Genomic DNA, 21259 nt, shown 5'->3' with positions numbered 1-21259 from the left:
AAGCTATTGTGGGGGGTGGGAGCTTCGTGTGCCACAGGGGTCACAGTGTGTATGTAGAGGTCTGAGGACAACTTTGTAGAGTACGTTCCTTCCTTCCTCCTTTATGTGAGCTCCAGAAATCAAACTCAGGTCACCAGACTTGGCTGGCAAACACCTCCCTTTTTGAGTTGTCTTACCAGTCCATAATGTCATTTCTGATGAACTTAGGAAGTATTGTTGATCATCCTCAGGTATAACTCTGGTTCCCCTCTGTGTTCCAGGGTGCTGTGCCAGGTTCTCAGCTCGAAGCAGTCTATACATTCATTCTAAGAAACACCTGCAGGATGTGGGTGCTCCGAAAAGCCGTTGCCCAGTGTCCAGCTGCAACCGACTCTTCACCTCTAAGCACAGCATGAAGGCTCACATGGTGCGGCAGCACAGCCGGCGCCAAGGTCTGTGACTGTGGCCCCTGAGAGTTGCGAACATGCATGTGCCTGAGCATGAGAGAACAGGGATGGTGTCTCTCCCTCTCAACTCTCAGTCTTTTGTAAACCATGAAGTTGGAGCTGTGGGTTATCAAACGGCCATGGGACCTTTGCGCTCTTTCCTCTTCTGCTACTCGTACCTCACCACAGCCCCTTTGTACTGTTCTGCCCTTGCCTGTGAAGCTCTTCCCTTCAAATGTGCCATCACCTTGCGGGCCTCCCTGACACATGTGCTCTAAGCCTGTCTGCAACTGGACCCTTTGCCCTGTACCTGCATCCTCTAAGTTTGTTTTGCAATATCCACTGTTCTGAGCACTGAATCCTATCTCTTCCTCTTGGTCTTAGGGGATAGCAGATCCTACACAGAGGACTGTGTTCTAAAGGCAGGCAGGAAACCCTCCAAACCCAGAGCAGAGTTGTGTCTCAGGAATGGGCTAGGCTATGAGAGAGGCATCATGATAGTGGTCAAGGGCATGTGGAGGGCAGGATGCTGAACATTCAGCATCTGTGGTACCACACTTAGAAACCTGCCCCTCTAAGTCTTATCTACAATTGTAGGCAGAACATCAAGAATGTAGGAGAGACAGCAGTGGCTGTGTCTCTCTAGTGCATTCTCAGAGACAATTCTCTCTGGGATGAGGTAGGTTCTGCTGTTGGTAAGGTAATTGGTGGAGGCCACACATGTTTCTAACCAGTTTACCCTCACTATGACCTGAGGCTTTTCCCAGTTGGAATCCTAAGCAGGGACAGATCTTTGAGTAATGTTTCCCTGAGCTTTAAAAAGAAGGAAGGCGATACTATGAGCCACTCTTGGTTAACACACCTATTGCAGAGCTCTGAGCAGCTGGAGCGGTGAAGGTTTGTGTTCTTTATCTGGTCTCTTCTCTTGGGAGAGGCTGTTGCTTACTCTGTCCTTTGGATCTCAGGCACTGTGACCTTAGACCACAGCAGTTGCCACTCTGCATTGGAAAAGCAGTTGCTCTCCTGCTAGTCTCCTACTTAATGTCAGAGGGTGTCATCTTTCCTCCCAGAGGCTCTCAACCATTATCCCTCTCTCCAGCTCTGAGCTGGTGCTGTGTGACCCCACAAGCCTTAGCATGACATTCCCTCTTCAACTGTATCTCTCTTTCCCTAAGCTAGCTAATTCAGGCTACATCACAGGAGTTTTCCCTAAACTCTGGATGAGTGAGAGGCCCTCTTAGCAGGCCCATGTTTATGGTGTATGTTGATTGACTCATGTATCATTCATCCTGCCTATTGTCAGTAGAGGACCAGGCACTCAAGGCTGCCTGATGGCTGCCAGCTTGTGTTTCAGTTCACCTCACCATGGTCCTGCTACTGCAGAAAGACTTGCCAAGGGCCCACCAAAAGGAAGTGTTCAAGCCAGGATCTTTGCTGAGATCTATTCTACCTCCCAAAGCCACAATTCTAACCATTAGCACTATGTGCTTGTGTTTTGTCAGTGATTTTTCTCTTGTGTATCTATTTTGAGAAAGAAATGCGTTTCCTGTTCACTTTCTACAAAGAATCACTCCCCTTTCCTCTCAGAATGTTGTATTGGAACTAAGATACTGTTGAAGAAACTTTCTGATATGACAACTAAAGAGAGATTCTGACTTTGGTTTCTGTTCTTATGTCTAAACTAGATGTCTTTTGTGGGCTTGAGTTAAAAATGCATGGTGGCGAATGCCTTTAATCCTAGCACTTGGGAGGCAGAAACAGGCAGATCTCCTGAGTTCAAGGCCAGGGTGGTCTGCCACACAGAGGAATTCTGTCTCGAAACAACAACAACAAAAGTTCAGTATGCACTGTGACCTGGCCTTCATGGTTAGAAAGTACGCATCTGTGGTTAACATGTAGTTGATGTGGAAGAAGCAGAGCTGAGAGCTCCTTCCTTTGCTTCAGGCGCTGGGGCAGTTCAGAAGCTGCAGTGAGATAGGAGAGAGGTCCTGTCGTCTGAACTCCACACATCTGCCTGACCCTGGAGTTTTCATCCCAGCCCAGACAGCCAGTTTTATCCTTGATTAACCACGAAGGAATCAGACCATCTTGTGGATGACAGTAGACGTGGAGCAGGGCACAGAGTTTGACATGACTGGAGATGACTGAAGCTAATTTCAAAAATAACCCCAGAGCCAGAGTTGGTCTTAGAGTTAGAGGCTCCATGCTGTGGTGTGGATTGAAACCTTGGTTAGCTTAGTTAGTGCAGCGTAGGGGAAGGGCAGGCTCTGGGACACAAGACAGCTTGAAGACGTCCAGCCAGCCCTTCCTTTGGTGTCTGCTGTGTACTGTATGCCAGCATTAGGTCTTTCTTTACCCTGGTGGAAGGCCTAGAGAAGAGTAGTCAGTGTTGCTTCAAGGGGGGCCTGCCAGTATCTCAAACAGAAAGAAGATTTCTCAGTCTGATCTGAGAGTAACTGGAATATCCATTGCTTTTGCAGATCTTGTACCTCAGCTGGAAGCTCCAAGTTCTCTCACACCCAGCAGTGAACTGAGTAGCCCGGGCCAAAGCGAGCTCACCAACATAGACCTAGCAGCCCTTTTCTCTGACACACCTGCTAACAGTGGCAGTCCCACAGCTGGGTCGGATGAAGCCCTGAACTCCGGGATCCTCACCATTGATGTCTCTTCTGTGAGCTCCTCTCTGGGAGGGAATCTCCCTTCTAATAACAGCTCCTTAGGGCCCATGGACCCCCTGGTTCTGGTGACCCACAGTGATATGCCTCCGAGTTTGGACAGTCCTCTTGTTCTTGGGACATCAGCCACAGTTCTTCAACCAGGCAGTTTCAGTACAGATGATTCTCAGGCCATGGGCACAGGAGCAGTAGGCTGTCTGGTGGCTTTGCCTGTGAGGAACTTGGGTCAAGACCCACCAGCTTTGACTCCCAGCAATAACTTAACAGCACCTGACACCGCACCAACCTCTTCAGACACTGCCCAAGAAACTGCCAGAGTCCCAGATCTGCTGGTTCCAATAAAAGTGGAACAAGACTTACCTCCTGTCCCAGATGTGGTCCAGGGGCAGGAAGAAAGCCACAAGCCATCCCAGTCTATGCTGTCCAGCTCTACAGAGAGGCCAGGGGCTCAAAAGGACTCAGAGCTCAGTGCTGGCACCGGCAGCCTCTACTTGGTATGAAGCACTCTGTTCCGTCACCACCACTAGCTCACTCCCCTAATGCACCTTGGATCATGTTTGGGATGAATCCTGTCTATGCAGACGGTTCTTTCTGGTGTGCAGAAGGACAGATGGAACCTGGGCAATAGTCTGGAAGCCTGACTTTGACCTTGATTCTGGAATTGACATTCTTACAGCTTTGTACAAATGACTTAACCTATCTGAGCCTTAAATCCTCAGTTATTTCTGAAATAAGGGGTTTGGGCTACATTGTTTCTAAGGTTCTTTGCAGTTCTGTGATTTTTTAGTTTTCTTGAGAAAACTTGAGGCATTTCCTACTATTGAAATGTTCACCTTCATGCTTTTCACATAGTGATGAGTCCTAGAAGAGCAATGTTGGCATCAATCATCTTAAGTTCTTCAGTGAGAACGTACAAGTTATGTCAGGATATTTTTTATTAAACAATGGTTCCTGAGCCTTCATTCTTGAAGGATTATAACAATACTCCAATTTTGAGGCTGGACAGTTACTGTATTTTATATTTATATCAATTATACCTTTAATATAATCTAATTTAAAGTAACTTAAAGATTCCTAGAGAGAGTCTGACTTTCCTCAGTCTGTGATGGAAATGATCATATAAGTTTCTTTGTAATGCTGGGTGAATTTCATTTTGACATTGATCATGTTAAGATTCATGCATCTTACTACGAGTATCTTACCACAAGTGTGAGGGTACCTAGTAACCAACCTGCTGGAGCTGATTTGCATTTCTCTCAATGTGAGAGCAGCACAGTCTGTCTCTCCATTTCTGGTGTCTGGCTTGTTGGTGGCAGAGATACACTTGCCAGCATCTGCTTAGGCTGCCATAGCAATTGCTAAGAGTAGCAGGTGACTTGACAGGGACTGGAGGGAACCACAGGTGAGAGGGCGTGGGAAGCCTGTCCCTGATGCTCTCTGCCTCCCTGTGTCTCAGAGATAGCTGGGGGGGGGGGGGGGGGGGCAGATGGAGGAGCCAGCAGAGCTTGGGCTTGCCCCTTGTTCTCTTGCTAGCTGTGTGGCACTGGGCTTCCTTGCTTCTCTGAGTGGGAATGGTGTTGTGAATGGGTTTCTGTAGGCCATGAGCTATAGAGGGCTTGTAGAGGCCTGGTTTCTTTTGCCTTGTAGTTTTAAGAATGAAACTTTTTCTTACAAATGTTCCCAAATTTTTAAATATCCTATTTGAATACTGTTTCTGTGGCACCTCAGTAAGTTTGCTGAATTCAGTGACACTTTTTATATTGGCATATGACAGTACGGCACTTGCTGCCAACACTACCCAGGGCTGCTATGATATAACCCTGGCATCAGGAAGACTCATGTTTTAGGGAGCAGGGCAGTGTGCAGCTCTTAACAGCCTCTCTAAAATATTTTAATGCATTTAGATCTTGGAGGAATGACCTTCACTGTTCCAGATGATGAAGTGCATTTTCCTATGCTAACGGTCGAGTGTGTGGTTTCCTGCGTGCCTTTGCTGGTGACTGATTCCTGGAGCTCTGATACATTCCCAAGGCAGGCTTAGGATGGTTCTCTAGTCCCCTTGCTACCCTCCCTCTGCTGTTTAGATCAAGCAACTGACACACTTTTCTTTGGTCCCAGGAAAGTGGGGGCTCAGCAAGAACTGATTACCGAGCCATTCAACTAGTCAAGAAAAAAAAGCAGAAAGGAGCTGGGAGCGATGAAGGTGAGGCCAAGTGTGCTGCAGTGCTGGTGGGCAAGGGACTAGGGTCTCTTGTGTCACAGTCACAGGCAGAGAAAGCACACAGAACAGTTGTTTCTGTGTTCTTTGTCTTCTATGTTCAAAATGCCCTTTTATCAATTCCTTAGCTTTATGTAAACTTAGAAAACAGGTAGTAACCAAATTCCCAGCATGTTTGAACATACTTGACAGGTCTAAAGAGGCTCTGGGAAGGTCAAGGGTTCAAACACAGTGTTAGTTCTGGAAGGCTACTGAATAAATGAGCCAAGCTGGCCAGGTATCAGGAAAGCAGGAGGGTGGCTGGATGCTGAGTTGGGCCTGGTCTTGTGGAAACCAAGGGATAGAATGGCCATTGACTCTAGGGGAGCTGTGTGAAGACAGCCTATGCACACCAGTCTCTGAATCAGCCTGAACCTTTCAGAGCAGCAGCTCATGTGAATGAGAAAATGAAACAAAGCAGTGTCACATGGGCCAGTCAAGTCTGGTCTCGCATGCTGCCCCTTCTGCACATGGGTTGAAGGTACAGTGCTGAAAGGAGACTGGTGAATCCTGTTTAATGTCAACAGAGCTCTTTGGTGATCTCAGGCATCCATCATTCATCTTTACATTTACTTACACTTACTTGGTGCAATTTTGTCTGTTTTGCTCTTACGTTGTACCTCCAATTTAAAGTAACAGTTCTCTTCAAGCAGATGTTTTCCTCTGTGCCTCTCAGTGTCACTTGTGACTTAGAAAGGACAGTTCTGTGGCTCAAGAATCTGGAACTTGTAGTGTAAAACTTGCAGGGAAAATAAGAAAAGAGAAGTGGAGGTCTGTAGAAAAAATTAACATATGCAAGCCAAATTCATTAAGGAAGTCAGATATCTTTATTGAGCCAATTGTGTTGGAGGAAAGGGAGTGCTTCAGACTTCAGGAGGTACAGAGTTTATTGCGCTCACCACACTGGGGCACTATCTACTGAGATAGTTGTTTGGTTATAATTTGTAATATGACATTTTAAAAATTAAAGACACTTTAAAAGTCTCTTTTAAAACTGACGGTTTTTCAGTAATATCAGTATTTGGCAAACGTTGAGGTTTTAGTTGTCTAAAATGTCATGCCTACTGGTGACACTGTTTGGCATCAGAATCCAGAGGAGTCAGAGGCTATTCTTGGCAGCTACTCCTGTGGTTTAGCGCCACAGCGCTCTCCCCCACTCTTTCCCGCGGTTGGTGGAGTGTGGTAGGGTGGCCTGTCCTGTGCTCAGGGGGCTTTTGCATCCTGCCTCACTGGTATAGTTGAGCACTTCTCTCATTGTTACGTGTTTCCCTAAATTAGCGATTACACCTCGAGGCTTGGTCTGATTGCTTCTTCGTGCTGGAGAGGAGAGTTAGTGAAACCCTGAGGTCGTGCTGTGTTCTTTGTGCAGTTCCCTGAACGACTTCATAGCATCTTTAGTGGCTAACACCTAGCACCATTAGATTCCTGGAGTCTGCAGAGAAAGGGATAATAGTTCTACCTTCCTCTTATTAGCCAGGACATTTATCTAAAGAGTGGCTTCTTGTCCTTCACTCTGAGATATAACCATAGGAGAAAGTTAGGGTGCTTAATTCTGTATCAGGTTTCTGTGAGTAGTTTCTGGCCACCTTCTATGACGATCACAGCATTTCATGTCCTCATTTTAAATATTTTATAGACTTTGAAGGGAAATAGTATTGTGGCATCTGCAAGGTATCTGGCTTTTGTGGGTGAGAAGAAAGAAAATGGCTCTGCCAGGGTGAAGGATTACCTTCTGCTACCTACTTGTCTTTCTTAAAAAAAAAAAAACACTCTTGAAATCCTGTGACCAGTCAGGAGGGAGTCCATATATAGTCCCTGCTTTTAAATCATCCTTGCAGCCAACAGTGCTTTTCCTAACATGTACTGTAACTTCAGAGTATCAGACCCTTTCTACCTCAGGTGGCTATGACAGTATGTCCTTGTCACCATCGTGTTCACAGCTGTAACATGTCACCCAGCCACTTCTTACAGCCTCTCCATAGCCCTGGTGAGTCTGTTACTGACAGCTTCTGCTGTCACAGTCATGGGAGGCTTACTCTCAGCAGGTGTTCACCAGGTCCCTTCTCTGCCTGGGCCAAACAAGACTCCCACCTGAGCTCTGTTGTCACGTCTTCCTAGTCTGAAGCCATACCAGGGCCTTGGCCCTCGGCCCTCCCTTGCCTATCATGATGCTTTTGAAGAATATAGTTCCTCACCCTGCAGACTCTGTGTGCATTTCCTGAAGCCGCCTTTTGATAAGACTGAGGTTCAGGTCTCTTAGAGCTAGAGTTAATGTGCCCTCCTTGTTCATTGTGCTGGGTACAAATTATAGATTTTTTTTTTTAACATGGATTGCTAGCAAAGATGCTGTTGACTAGCTTTCTACTTTCTATAAACATCCTATTTTTTCCCCTTGTAGTTGTAAATATTTAATTTGACATAGATATTTTGCAGTTGGGTGCTCACAAATATACTCTTAGCTTCAGGCATTCTCTGGAGCTCACAGCCCACTGAAAGCTCTTGTACTCAAGTCAGTGTTGTGCAGTGAAAGAAGAACAGGATCAGACCAAGAGCAGGATCCATGTGATGAGGACAGTGTGAACTTTTTCCAACGCTGATGACCAGAAGAACTCACCTGAAGCATGCTACCTACAGTGCTTATTGGGACTCACTTATGTAAGACCCAGCCCCTCCAGAGATAGGGCTGGTAGTTTGTGACCCAGGACTATACTATATATCTCATTGTTAGCATTGACTCTCTGAAGTGGTTTAAGGACCCCAGGGAAACAAAAACATTCTTCCTTTTTTGTTTTTAATTTTGTGTTTGGGAGGGGGGGGACACTGTGTGTGTGGGGGGGAGTTCTTGGCTTGTATGTATATTCCTGTACCACACCTGTGCCTGGTACCCTCAGGGGCCAAAAGATGGCATTAGATGCCCTGGAACTGGAGTTACAGGTGGTTATGAGCTGACATGGGTTCTAGGAATCAAACCATGGTCCTCTGCAAGAGCAGCCTGTGCTTTTAACTACAGAGCTATCTTTCTATCCAGGAAGCAAGAATATACTTAGAGATGGGACATTCTAGGGCCCCTAGGTCATCTTCCAGGAGCTCAGTGAGCCTAATTGTTTACCATGTGCTGCAGATACCATTTCTCATGTTTTCCACAAATGGCAATGGACAGTTTTGACTATGATAATGTGACCCAGATGTGCAGGTAATTTGTATTTCCTATAGGTGTTTAAAAAGTAGAGTTCTTTACAGACATGAGTTCTCCCTTCCCTCTCAACTGGTATATTCCATCACTTTCAGCCAAGACTCAGAGGTCTATGCCTTAGGAATACCCAGTATCAGGTTATAGTATGATTAGCATTGACTTTGTTGCTCTGAGTGTCTTGGCTGTGGCCATTGGGAGTTCCTGCAGGTGGATTCTTGTGCTCTTCCAATGTACCCTATCCTGAACTAATCTTATCCAGTACTTGTCCCAGCCTGCAATCTACTGATTCTCCAGAGAACCTGGTTCCTTTACTAGAGACTGGTATTTATAACCAGGATGTGTGTCCAAGACTGTGCTGGCTGCTAGTGAGCTGTATGCACTAGATTCTCAGTGGCCAATGCTAGGAAATATTTGTAAATACCATTTTAATCAATCTGAGCTGTGTTCTCTATGCAGAATGTTAGGATTTTTTTTTTTTTTTTTAAGGTATGTACACAGTATTTCACACTCCTTGTTACTATATTGGTATTTATCAGTAAAACATTCCTCTACATGGATCAGCTCAGACTAAGTGGCTTCATGCCAAGTGGGGTTGTGCTGGTATCTTGGCACCAAGTCTGAGGGAGCAATTTAGGTGTCTGCATTTTGACATTATGATCAGAGATTATGAATTGTATTTAAGTCTGAGCACAGAAGTCCCAGTATGACTACACCATTGTGGACTCCAGACTTTAACAGAAAGACATCATTGCTGTAGATGTTAGGCCCACATTGCATGTGCATTCTCAGAAAATGTGTAGTCTGAAATCTAAGGCTGCTCCCAGTATGCTGCTGTTGAGAGTAGACATCCAAGAGCACTGCTGGCATCTTCAGCTCAAGCATTTAGCTGTTCCTAACAAAATCGCCAATGTAAGAATTCTCAGTGAGAATACCTTTGGAAAGGGAAGGTCATTACGAGAGATTGAACATAGGTCCTTGCACATAGTAAGCAGTGAGCAGTGGCTTTAAGGGCAGGGAAAGGGGAGCAGGCATGGTGCTAATTAGAAGGAACAGTAAACAACAAGCCATGTGTGACCAAAACCGGACAGCATCTGTGTCACTGTGAAAGCATAAACAACTCTTAAGTGTATTGCCAGGAGACAAAGATTGAATACATCTAAGCAAAGCACACCCTTAGGGAAATGTATGGGAAGCAAGCAGTGACTCAGAACAAACCCCACAGCAGGGATAACGTTAGCATAGAGAGGTTGTTGTCCATGTGTGGCCCACAGCAGAGCTAAGGAACATTTATTCTGAAAGTTCAGATCTAAAGAGGCACAGAATGAAATCTGATAGAAACCTAGGGGAGAGGATGAGTAAAGGCCTATCAGTATTGAAAATGACTCATTTAGCTTGTTTGCAGACTGAGCAGAAACAGTGAAGCTGTGAAGGATGTTTATCCATGGGATTAATGAAGTTAATTTACTAGATTCTAGTCTATATCCAGTATTTGTAGATTTCATAATAAATGAAATGAAGAATGAAGAAAATTACAACGAACCTCTTCATAGGGACTTTGTTTTCTAACCATTTGTATAAATTACAAAGTAAAATTCACTTGAAAGCCAAAATAAAGCCTGAGCAGTTGGGTAGGAGAAGAAAAAAAAAAAAAAAAAAAAAAAGCCTAATTGCAACAGAAAGTGATAGCCATGGACTTCCTAGTTTGATCCCTTGAACAGTAGCAGCACTTGGGTCTCTTGTGGAGATTAAATGAGACTATAGGGCACTTGGAGTATAAGCTAATTATGACTGTTGCTGCGAATGAACCAGGGATGTGGCTGAAAGATAAATATAGATGTGTGCACAGGCAGCCTCCTCTAAGAAAAGGAAGCACTGGGTGTTTTTTAAAAAAAAAAAATCAGTCCTGTGTAACCATCTGTTCAGGTTGAAACTTTTGGCTTGGGTGGAACAAAGCATATTCTTAAATGTACACAGCTATCCAGGCCATTTGTTTCTATTTCTGCACTTGAACCAAGAAAACCAGCAAAAGAAGGTGGCAGTGTAATGGAAACAGAAATAAATGTATCACACACAATGTGATAACACATTATAGTACTTGCAACAGCACATCATTCTGAAAGATAAATGTGAACACTATAACATGGAAAAAGCACATGCATCAGTCTCTTGTGCAATTGGCTACACCTTTAACTCTACCAAGGGCTGTCACCACACAGAATGTCCATAGAAGCTTTCCTTAAAAGTAATAGATAAAATGTTCTAAACAGCATCCTGGGCATCTTGTATTTACTATATGCTGACTAAACAGGGCTTGGAAACTACCTAATAGTAGCTCTCTGTAAATGAGTCAATCACAATCAGGGGCCAGTGAAGAGCCCTGCTGTTTTCTCAACATGTATGTGTGTGCAAGGCTGTCCCATACTTAGCACTCCCTTATTTCCTTGAGACAGGGCCTCTCACTGAACCTGGAGCTAGCCCTCTGTCTTCTAGAGAGGCTCAGCAATTCTTTTTCTGTGCCTTCCTTTCCTACCATTTCTAGGGTTACAGGCATGCTCAGGCATGCCCAGATTGTTGATGTTGGCTCTGGAGATGTACACTTGGACCTAAGTGCTATATAGCAAGCGCTCCTAGCCACTGAGCCATCACTCCAGCCCTCAACAGATCTTAAGTTGTATTTCTTAAAAAATTAGTAGGCATCACTGGGGAAAATAGAAATTTCATGATGATTTCTGCTGAGTGTGGTGTCACACCTGTCATTACCAGTACTCAAGTAAGGACAGGGGTTCAGGGTTGTCCTCAGCTACCTGGTAAGTTTGCACCTAGCAGCCAGCACCCACTCAGTCTGTGCTCCAAGGGCATTCTGCAGGTGTGCCCAGGTCATTTGGGGGGCAGTCCTACTCCTGTTCTTGCTATAGTTCATGTTCTTCTGGCGGGTCTTGCCTTGGAAATAAGCCAAAAATAGAACTAAGGTGGATTCTTTAAAGGAAGTGGGATCATTTATAGATGACTTCACTATTAGTTGAAAAGCCCAAGAGATTCAGCTAAAAAATTAGTAAAGATATTTAGTGTCCAGTTGAAAAAGAAATGTCTGCCATCTGGAGTTCTCTAAAGGGCAGCAGTAGGCAGTGAGGAAATGCAGTTCCAGGGTCACAGCAGCCCCTCAAGAGGAAATTTCACAAGCAGGCAGTTATTTTCCTACATGGAGAAGACAACAGAAATTAGCTGCAAGGTAGAGCTGGGTTGCTCCCTGGTGGTGTGGCTCTTCCTTCCCATACACAAGGCAAGGGTGAGCAGCCTGTTGAGCGGAATGGAAGTACCTGATGAGCAAGGACTGGGTAAATCAAATGCTGAGATTAACGAAGACAGACCCAGGAAGGGATCTGAGAAAGGCTGCAGTTCTCAATAGGGAAATAGGAAGGCACCAGGAAGAGAAACCCTGGAGATGAGAAGGGACCAGGGGGTGGAAACAAGTGGCAAACAGTCTAGGAAGAGCCTGAGGCTGCGGTGTGGTGGGCCTGTCCCAAGAGAAGTCAGACTGACCTCACTGGAATGTGACAAGGGAGAGAGCCCAGGCACTAAGGTGACCTAGCTGTCACCCTTTGTAAGCCATGGTCACACCTCTGGTCTTTACTGAGAGGGGAAAACAGAAGGTCATTAGAAAAGGGACATGATATCTTGAAAGGCCATCAACCTGCTCTTTTGACAATAAACTGACAGATGCCGTGCATGGGAGGAAATAAGAACAGCTAGGGACTTCTTTGGTCATCCAGCTGAAACAAGAATGGCTGGGGTCAGTGATGGCCAAACAGTGAGAGGGATTTGGGGCCAGTCTTGAAGTAGGAGCCCCTAGAACTGAGTGTGAAGAAAGGAGTGTTCCAGGCCCAACACTTACCTCACAGGGTGGTGACACTGTTCCCTTGAAAGTCCAAGAAGCCTTGAGGACAGAATGAACCTCCAGGTGAGAATGCTCAAGAAAACAAGGGAAATGTCTAGAGACTACATTGTAGATGCTCAAGTCTGTCACATGTCTACCACAGTAGCCCAGCAGGGAAAGAATGTGTGTGTATCCTGGGCAGGGTCACTAACCAGAGCACAGGAGACAGAAACAGCCAGGGCCTGATCCATCCTTGCACATGGCAGAGGTAACCCTGTGTACTTCTACCAACTGAATGCTGCCCTTTGTGGATTTCAGGTGGCTTAGGGCTTTTGAAAAGCTGTAACAACAGCCAGTACTTCCTGTACTCTGCTCTACCTGCTGTAACAGAAGGACCTATTTGGTCCCCACAGTCACCTTGGCAGGCTAGGCAGGAAGGTGGTTCTTCACATGTTACACATGTGCTGGCAAGAAGCCCAAGGAACAGAGGCGTGGTAAGCACATCTTGTCTGCCAGGTTTGACCAGAACCACATCTGCTGAGAACTGAAGGTGGCAAGGTAGATGAGCACCACTATGAGCAAGTGTTTGCCGAAGCCTGCCAGAGCGGTGGCGTAGGCATCCAGGGAGGCCCTCTGGAAGGTGCCTGGTGTGTCTGCAGGGTCATTAGGCAATGATTCTAAGAGGGAAAAACAAACACTAGTAATGATTACATGTGCAGCTGCACCTTACTGTCTAGTTTATGAAGATACCAGGAATTGATGTAAAGGAACCGTCTGCTAGCTACTGTTCTACCAAAATTGTTGATAAGAGAATATTTACAACTCAAATGGCTGTCAACAAAGCTGTACACTTTGTGAATGCTTTTGGTAAGTCAGTCTATAAGAAACGATAGGTGTATGGATAGACAACATTTATATATATACTTACCTAGAAACAAGTTAGACATGCCCATGAATGGATAGTACCTCCCTACCCCCACCCCGCCCCCAGGTGTGAAGGTTGTAAATATTTTACTGTGGTCATTTATACTTTTTGTATTTGAGAATACATCAATTTTGTAATTTTAAAAACTGAAGTTAAAACTGTCACATTAAAATAGCAAGCAATAGAATAGCCATTCCTCCTGGGTGGCTTGTGACACTTTCCCAGGCTCTATGGTGTCACTAGTACATAGAGATATGTGATTCCCTTCCCAAAGAGGCAGGAGAAAGAAGCCAGGGTGGGCGTGTGCTTTTCACTCCATTGCTTTGATAGTCCTGGGGTGACCTACTGGTCCCAGCAAAGCCTAGCCTGTGGCCGGAGAGCTATGTGGCTGTGCCATGTACATGTAGCCAAAATGCTCAAGTGAGTTACTGGCTGAGTTGAGGCCTGAGTCAGTGATCTTATCCTCATAGTAATGTTTCCACTTGAAAACAAACATCTTCGGGCACGTGTGTGACAGGTGTCCTTCGCTCTTCCCCTAGCTGCCGTCATGAATGGAGAAGGAGCTCCTTGAAGGAAGAGGTGTGCTGTCAGCCCAGGAGTCACATTGCTGTCACTTCTCTTTCTAGGAGAGAATTTAGTGACATCCTTATAATTCCCTGGAAGTTTAAGTACAAAGCACTAGCTGGGTTTGGGTTCCATGGGGATGTCATTTAGGAGCTTTGTCCCACCTTATGGGCCACACACACACCTAGAGCATGTAGGCCTTTGGTTGAGATGGCTTTTGGGAACCAAAGCAGAGTGTAGACTTTACACTGTCACCACATGGTCTGTCCATTAGCTCTGGTGTTTCTGCGTCAGCTGTACCTAGTCTCCTCTGTGTGTCCAAGGTTGATAAAGCTCCTTCAGGCAGTGTGGCTTTTGAGGGCTGTTGAACGGCTGCTCTCTCCAGGAACAGGACCCTGGCTGTAAACAATCTTGGATGGGCTCTGATCACCTCTGTTCTAAGCCTGAGCTCTTTCATTCTCCTGAGCACAGCTTTGGTTTGGCAGGTGGCTTCGTGGGAGATCCTATGAGGCAGGGAAAGACGGTAGCACTGAATCCTGCCACACTGCTGGAGAAGAGCCCATAGTCCCGGCCTCAGGACTCTCCTTTAGCCTTGTGAGTCTGTTCATTTCCATCTGTCGTTTTCATTTCTATTCATATTTGTGCTTTGCTGGTTTGTTAGGCTGCTTCCCTGTTGGGACAGTCTGTACCCCAGTTCAGTTGTCCTCCACAGGACCACTTTATTCTTGTCTCCCTTCGTTACTCTTGGTGACTGAGGAGGAAGGGAGTCCTTGATGGCAGTTTCCCAACCTTACCCTAAAAGCAGCAGCATCTTTACCACACACATTATCAGGGAGATGGTTGATAGAGCCAACAGGTGCCCTTTGCCAATTCTGCATAGGTCTAAAGGCAGGTGTGACTCGGGTGCACCATCTAATATCTCGCCTCTTAGTCCCATTCTGTGTGAGGAGGCCTGGGTTCGTAGGATGGGTGTGATGTTTCTGCAGGAATTCTTGTAAAACAGTTGAGCATAGACTAAAAGGGGCTGGAATAGGTGTAAATGGATATTCTGTTCACATCCATTTTCTATTCATTTAACATTTTTGCTGGAGCAAAATAGGGCTCTTGGTGTGTGGTGCTGCAAACAGCCACTGACCTCCAGGATAGAGTGAGTGCTCTCCTGTGCTCAGGCCTTGCTTTGTAGTCAAGACCTTCGGTCTTCGTGTCCTTAGAGACTATTTATTACCTGGGCTCCCCCAGTAGCTCCTGGAACCTGATCCTGAGATCATAGCTATGAGGCTCAGGTGGGTGGGAACCGGGCTGGCTGCTGTTGTATGGCAGGAGCCAGCTCCCTTGTCTGTCTCTTTGCACTATTGCTCTTCTAGACTCGGGGACACCATTTTTTTCCTGGTCCCTTCCCTTTGGTAGGGGCAGTCCCTTGCTGCTATGGCCACTCTGGATGTTTGCTTCTTAGTGACTAGAGCCACTATGCTCATGTGTTTGCCTGCAGTGCCACCTTCAGCTGTGGTCAGTGTCTTCAGAGTCTGTCTTTGTCCCCATTGGTATCTCCATACTGCTGGGGTAGTGGGAGTGGGGTACGTTATAAAAGGTCTCACTATGTAGCCCAGACTGTCCCAAACTATCCTGTCTCTTAAATGCTGGATCTAGTGGTATGAAGCACTGTCAGCTACCACTGCATTTTGATGACAGGTTTGCAAGCCATCCATTGGGAGCTCTTGGGGAAGTGTCACTGTAGCACATGATAAAGATGCAGTAAATACCCGCTAAATGAGTAATAAAACATACACAGATCAGTAGCCATGGGACACATTTCAAATAGTTATATTTAGTGCACATATAACATACCCCTTAGGGTTGGGGATTTAGCTCAGTGGTAGAGCGCTTGCCCAGCAAGCACAAGGCCCTGGGTTTGATCCTCAGCTTAAAAAAAAAAAAAAAAAAATCATATAAAATACCCCTCACACTAAAGCCTGACAGAGGCTTTCTGTGCACCTGGCCCAGTTCTGAGCCATTGTGTTGTGTCTATTACCCAACCCTAGTCCTCTCTAAAACTCTGAAAGGTATAGGTCCTGTTATCCCCATTTCTGGATGACGATCTTGGAACATGGAGCAGTAATCGCTAATGAGGACCAATACCAGGATTAGAACCCAAGGCAGACTGGCCCCAGGATTTCCTGAACCTATAGGCCATGTACTATGTCTGCCCTCCTTCGGGTGAAGTGGACTGTGGGGAGTAGGTAAGGCTCACTTAGAGCTTCAAGGGGCTCCTGGTTAGTTAGGCAGCCTGTCAGCATGACTGACCATGTCAAAGACTGGAAAACCAAGGTGCCTCTACAAGCAAGAGGTTGGTAACAGTCACAGTCTTTCAGGCCTTAATCAACTGAGAATCCAAGGGGTCCCCCTAATAATAGTGGCCATCATTATTTTTATTAGAGATCAGTGAAATCAGTCCCCTCAAAATCTAGGAAAGACATTGAACCAGCATTGTGTCCGTATTTGGCTCTGGTGGGAGATTTGCAGGGGTTGGTGAAGAGGGACATGGTGATTACTTAATGTGATGTTGTCAATGAACTTGGAAAGCCCATAGGCTTTAGCACCAAGCATAAATAGTCTGAAGAGGGCTGTGGGAACTAGTGATACTGTGATGGGTCACCCAGCTCATTGCTTTCTTTGTTAAACAGGAAGAAGATAGTGAAAAAAATAGTACGATAAAAACAAAAGTGAGCCATTCCAGGGCCACTGGTGACAAGTCCAGGCAGGGTAAGGCCTGCCAGATTTTGGGCAGGAAACATTCAAGTCATGTTGATTGGCATATTTTGCTCAGTTCCTTTAAAAATCTCAAATCCCAACAACCAAAAAGTTAAAAATCCACCTGTCAGTTTTAAGTTCTCTGAGAAGAATAAATAAGGAAGTCATATAAGTAGGCAAAGGAAAGGGTAAGCCAGTGTGAGCACCTGGCCTAACAAGGTGGGTATCCAGCGTGACTGGGATTGGCATCTCTGGAAACATGGATTCCTTATACTCTTTCCCTTGTAACTACTGCACTGAAAAACAGCAACCCTTAGGACATGCAGTGTAGATAGTACACATTCGTGCGCGCACGTACACACACTTCAGCTATGTCCATATTTATGCCAAGGAAGCATGCTAGGTTAATAAGAAACTTAAAAGCATACAAGTTCACGCGTGTATAGTTCTGGAGCTGAGTGAGATAATGTGCATTCTCAAGAAGAAGTGTTAGGAAGCTTTTTGCCCCACCCCTGACCTGCTAAGAACAGAGAACAGTTAGGCAAGAAAACTGTATAAACCATCAGGGACTTTGGACAGAGACCCTAGCAGATGAGTTGAAATTGTAGTGGAACCACCTTTATGAGAACTCACCTGCAATGAGCGAGCTGGGTGTCTGCTTCCAGCATGGGCTGTCTTCACCTTGTCCATCAACCCGGTTAGTATTTGCACTTTAAGAAAGGGTTCCTCAGCCAGCCACCCCCCCCCCCCCCCCCCCCCCCCCCCCCCCCAAGAAAGCAGGCTGTGGGAGAAGCAAAGGCAAGCCCTGTGCCTGCGCTCCAGGGGTCATGCCAGTCACAAACATGAGCACAGCACACTCAGCACCACCTTCACAAGGGCTGGTGACCTTCAGAAGTGAGCCATGGCCTTACAGAGGAATGGAATGGAATTTTTTTTGTTTGATTTGGTTTTGTTTTTCAAGCCAGGATTTCTCTGTGTAACAGCTCTAGTTGTCCTGGAACTCACTTTGTAGACCAAGCTGGCCCCAAAGTCAACAGAGGTCCGCCTGCCTCTGCCTCCCAACTACTGGAATTAAAGGCGTGCGCCATCACTGATGGGTCTCCATGTTTTAAAAAATTAAATAAATAAAACTAATTTGCTGCAACTAGAAGACTGGGCTGAGTGGCAAAGCCAGCTGCTGTAGCACACCTTTGTGTGCAGCGTACCAAAGCTTTTAGTCTTCTGCCTGCCAGGAGCTGTGGGAGCTTAGGGACGTGGCCCTCAGAGGAGCACCACCTTGGTTCAGGTTCTGTCAGGCAAAAAGATTACAATAGATTTGGTAAGTTTTCCACTAAAATCTGGTGGGTTTGTCTGTTTTACCTCTTGCCTCATGAAAATCCTTTGGAACAATTTTCAAGTCAGTGAAGCTATATAGGATGATGGGAACCATGAAGCTTCTTCCTCACGAGTCCTTAGTCAGGGCCAGAGCCCAGCCAGGGAAGCATGTGTAATGTTAGATGTGCTGTTTTCATCTGCTCTGTTTTAGGAACCTCTGAGTCTGCTCATGGGAAAACGAAAGGTGGCACGGTCAACCCTCCTCATCTCCACTCAGGCCAGCACAGCTGTTTTTGTGGAAACCTCATGGTACCCAGTGGAGGTCTGCCAGTGCCAGCCCCTGTGGCTGGGCTGCAGTGTGTCCAGATCCCTATTCTGCAGGTAGGAACCACCCACATGGATGTTAAGGTCTGCAGGGGCAGGACGGTGGAGGGGTGGCCACTGCCCTCTCAGTAAACTGTCCTAAGTCCTGTGTCCTGTCCCAGCCATCTTAATAACCCCAGCCTCTCTCTTCTTCCCAGCCTGTCTCACTGCATCTGTGCAAGCCCTTGCCTTTGTTAGGACTGACGTATCAGGTTTGTGGCACTGTGTTACCCTGTGTCTAGTCCCCTCCATCTGGTCCATCTTCCCCACATCCCTCGGAGGTGCAATGGCTTGTGCCTCTGTCCTGCCAAGGCCTATTTGGGACCATTGTGTGCAGGCTGGAGGCATCAGAGACTGCCCAAGCTGGCCGTGTGTAAGCTTCACAGCTGCTGGGATTTATGCCGCCCCACCTCTACCCGGACTCTGCTATAAGCTCTCCTTAGACTCCTCTGACCATGCTTCTGGGCACCACTCCCTGCACTCCAGCTGGTGCAGGCTTTCATGTGAAAATGACGGGGCCTCTTTGATTCTCTGCTTTCTCACTGGTCACTGAAGATAAGATTCAGCCACCTCTTTGGGGACTCAGCAGCCCCATACATACCCACAGTCCCAGGATGACCTCTAAGGAGGTGGAATGGGGAAGGAAAGGGTTTGGGAGCTGAGAGATTCTGGCCCAGTCGCACACACCTACATGGTGAACACGACTTAGGGCTATGGATGAGACTTCAGCAGGCCAGTACAAACCTAGCTGTCAGAGACTGAGGGGGAGCTGTTCCTGTCACTTCAGAGAGCTTAGAGACAGGCAAGGTCCATCTGGGAGAAGGCCATGAAGGAAAGATGAGACCAGGGGTAGAAGGCAGTGAGGGACCTGCAGGGCTCAGACAAATGGGGGACGGGTAGCAAAGACTGACCTGGAGAAATAGGCAATGAAAGGGTTCTAGACCACAAAAGAAGCAGGTGAGGGTTTGGTGGACAGAGACTCAGGCTTATGTGGAGAAAGGAGCTGAAAATCATGCTCCTCCCTCCCAGTCTGACCCAATGGGGGAACAGCTTGGAACAGCTAGAGATGAGGACAGTGAAAGGAGTAGGAGGCTTGTCCTGAAGGAGCACAGCCACAGTGTGCAGGTCAGCTTGCAGAGGCACTCCAGGGCTAAGGGTACAGGGCAAAGAGACTGTCGGGAAGCTGCCACTACAGGCAGAAAAAGCCCACTGGAAAGAGCATGCACCTGGGTATAAGTCTTTACCTGTCCTTTGGCAGCTGATGTTGTCTTGGGCAAGTGGCTTTAGCCCACAGCCTCAGTATTGTTGTTCTGAGATGGAAACAGTAGTACTTAGAAGGTCCTTGGGGCAGTGGGAGGACGGAGGGTGCTCAGTTTGGGGGTGGCATGCAGCTGTGCACATGAGAAAGCAAAACCATTCTTTCCTGACTTGCTTCTGGGGACCTCCTCGACTCAGGGAGCCATCTGCTCTCAGGTCTGTTTGGCCCATGGGTAACAGGAAACAGAAAGAAGACCTCCCCATGAGCTTGAGAAAGTGCTAGGGCACCCATGCAGAATTTAGGATACCTTAGGAGGAGGGGTGCTTTTGGGACTGGGGACAGTTTTTAAGTGTTGAAATAATAAACATAGGGAGTCTGGTAGCAGAAGTTTCCAGACTAAACTGAACCTTGGGCTGGGTTCAAAGTGAGAGAGATGGAGAGGCCAGTGATCCTGCTTCCTGATTACCAGTGTGTGATGGTTCTTGATGTTGCCTCCCCAGGATGACCCCTCAGGTGAAGGAGGCTTGCCACTAGCCCTCAGCCCACAGCGTTCTGCCTTCCACCCCTGCTTCACCATGGATCTGCCTGTCTACGTCCTCCAGGTGTGGGTGCCTACAGCTCCTCCTCTTCTCGGTAGAACTCATCCCAGGTTCCCCATGTCAGGAGACTGTGGCATGGGTTAGCAGCTGCCATAAGCCTGCCCGGAAGCGCATTGGGTTGGTGGTCAGGCCAGCCACCTTGTACTGTTGTGAAAAGGTAGTCAGGACCACAGCTTCAGATAAGGCTTGGTTGACACTACAGTGCCTGTTTGTAGACCTGGTGAAACCTAGTGTGCCTGGGACCACTAGACACTCCAGTTCTAAATTCTCCATAAATGAGCTGCACCCACGTGAGTTCAGTAGCTATGTAGTGAGTGGTTAAGCTGAGAGTAGGTAGCCACCAATGCAGCTCTAGGTCTGAATGGAAGTCACTTTTCAGGCTGCCAGCCTACCTCAGAAACGTCAGTTCTACTGTCCTAAGCCCCCCAGAAGACTATCCTAAAGAAATCTGAGCCAGATAAACATAGGTGGCACCCAGTAATCAGGAGACAAAGGCTGGAAAACTGCACATTTGAGGCCACTTGGGCCACACATCAAGAACCTGTCTCTAAAAGACACAGAAAGGGAGGAAGAAGATGTGGAGTGGTGGGGAAGAGAGCAAGAGGCATGAGAGAGGGAAGGTGAGTTATAAACTGCTGGCGACCTCAGACCTGCCCACTGCAGCTTAGAGTCTATAATACCAAAGTAAGAGTGCTAGGTTCTAGCAGGAGAGCGATGGGTACCACCCATCGTCATCTCCCTAGGTGAGCTACCTACGCGTGTGGGATACAAGAGGAGGTGATCTCGGTGTTTTGGTTTTTGGTATTTTAAATATATGTGGACCCTTCAGTGGGCCTAGAAAAAAAAAACCTGGGATAATGTAATGGTTTTTAGTTTTGTACATGTTTGGTTGGTTGGTTGGTTGGTTGGTTGGTTGGTTGGTTGGTTGGTTTTTGAGACAGGGTCTCACTATGTAGCCATGACTGGCTGGCCTGGAACTCACAGAGATCTGCCTGTCTCTGCCTTCCTGGGATTAAAAGAATGTGCCACTGTACAAAGCACATTGTTCTTTGAAGGGACAGAAG

The 21259-nt window shown here is 46.7% G+C and overlaps 1 protein-coding gene across 2 annotated transcripts in view; it reads left to right on the top strand.

Annotated features, from left to right (window-relative positions):
* Window positions 1-21259, top strand: part of Zxdc (ZXD family zinc finger C) — a 31621-nt gene that overhangs the window by 8814 nt on the left and 1548 nt on the right. Inside the window, exons 5-10 of one of the 2 annotated variants that reach the window (XM_036180845.1) lie at window positions 261-431; window positions 2906-3594; window positions 5219-5303; window positions 18187-18356; window positions 18497-18550; window positions 20097-20200. In XM_036180845.1, coding sequence (XP_036036738.1) covers window positions 261-431; window positions 2906-3594; window positions 5219-5303; window positions 18187-18356; window positions 18497-18550; window positions 20097-20200 — 1273 coding nt within the window. The remainder of the gene's footprint in view (window positions 1-260; window positions 432-2905; window positions 3595-5218; window positions 5304-18186; window positions 18357-18496; window positions 18551-20096; window positions 20201-21259) is intronic. The other variant, XM_036180846.1, reaches the window with a different exon arrangement.

This window comes from Onychomys torridus, chromosome 3 (genome assembly GCF_903995425.1).
Source record: "Onychomys torridus chromosome 3, mOncTor1.1, whole genome shotgun sequence".
NCBI lineage: Eukaryota > Metazoa > Chordata > Mammalia > Rodentia > Cricetidae > Onychomys > Onychomys torridus.
Note: the sequence above shows the minus strand (reverse complement) of the source record. Positions and strands in the feature narration are given on the sequence as shown.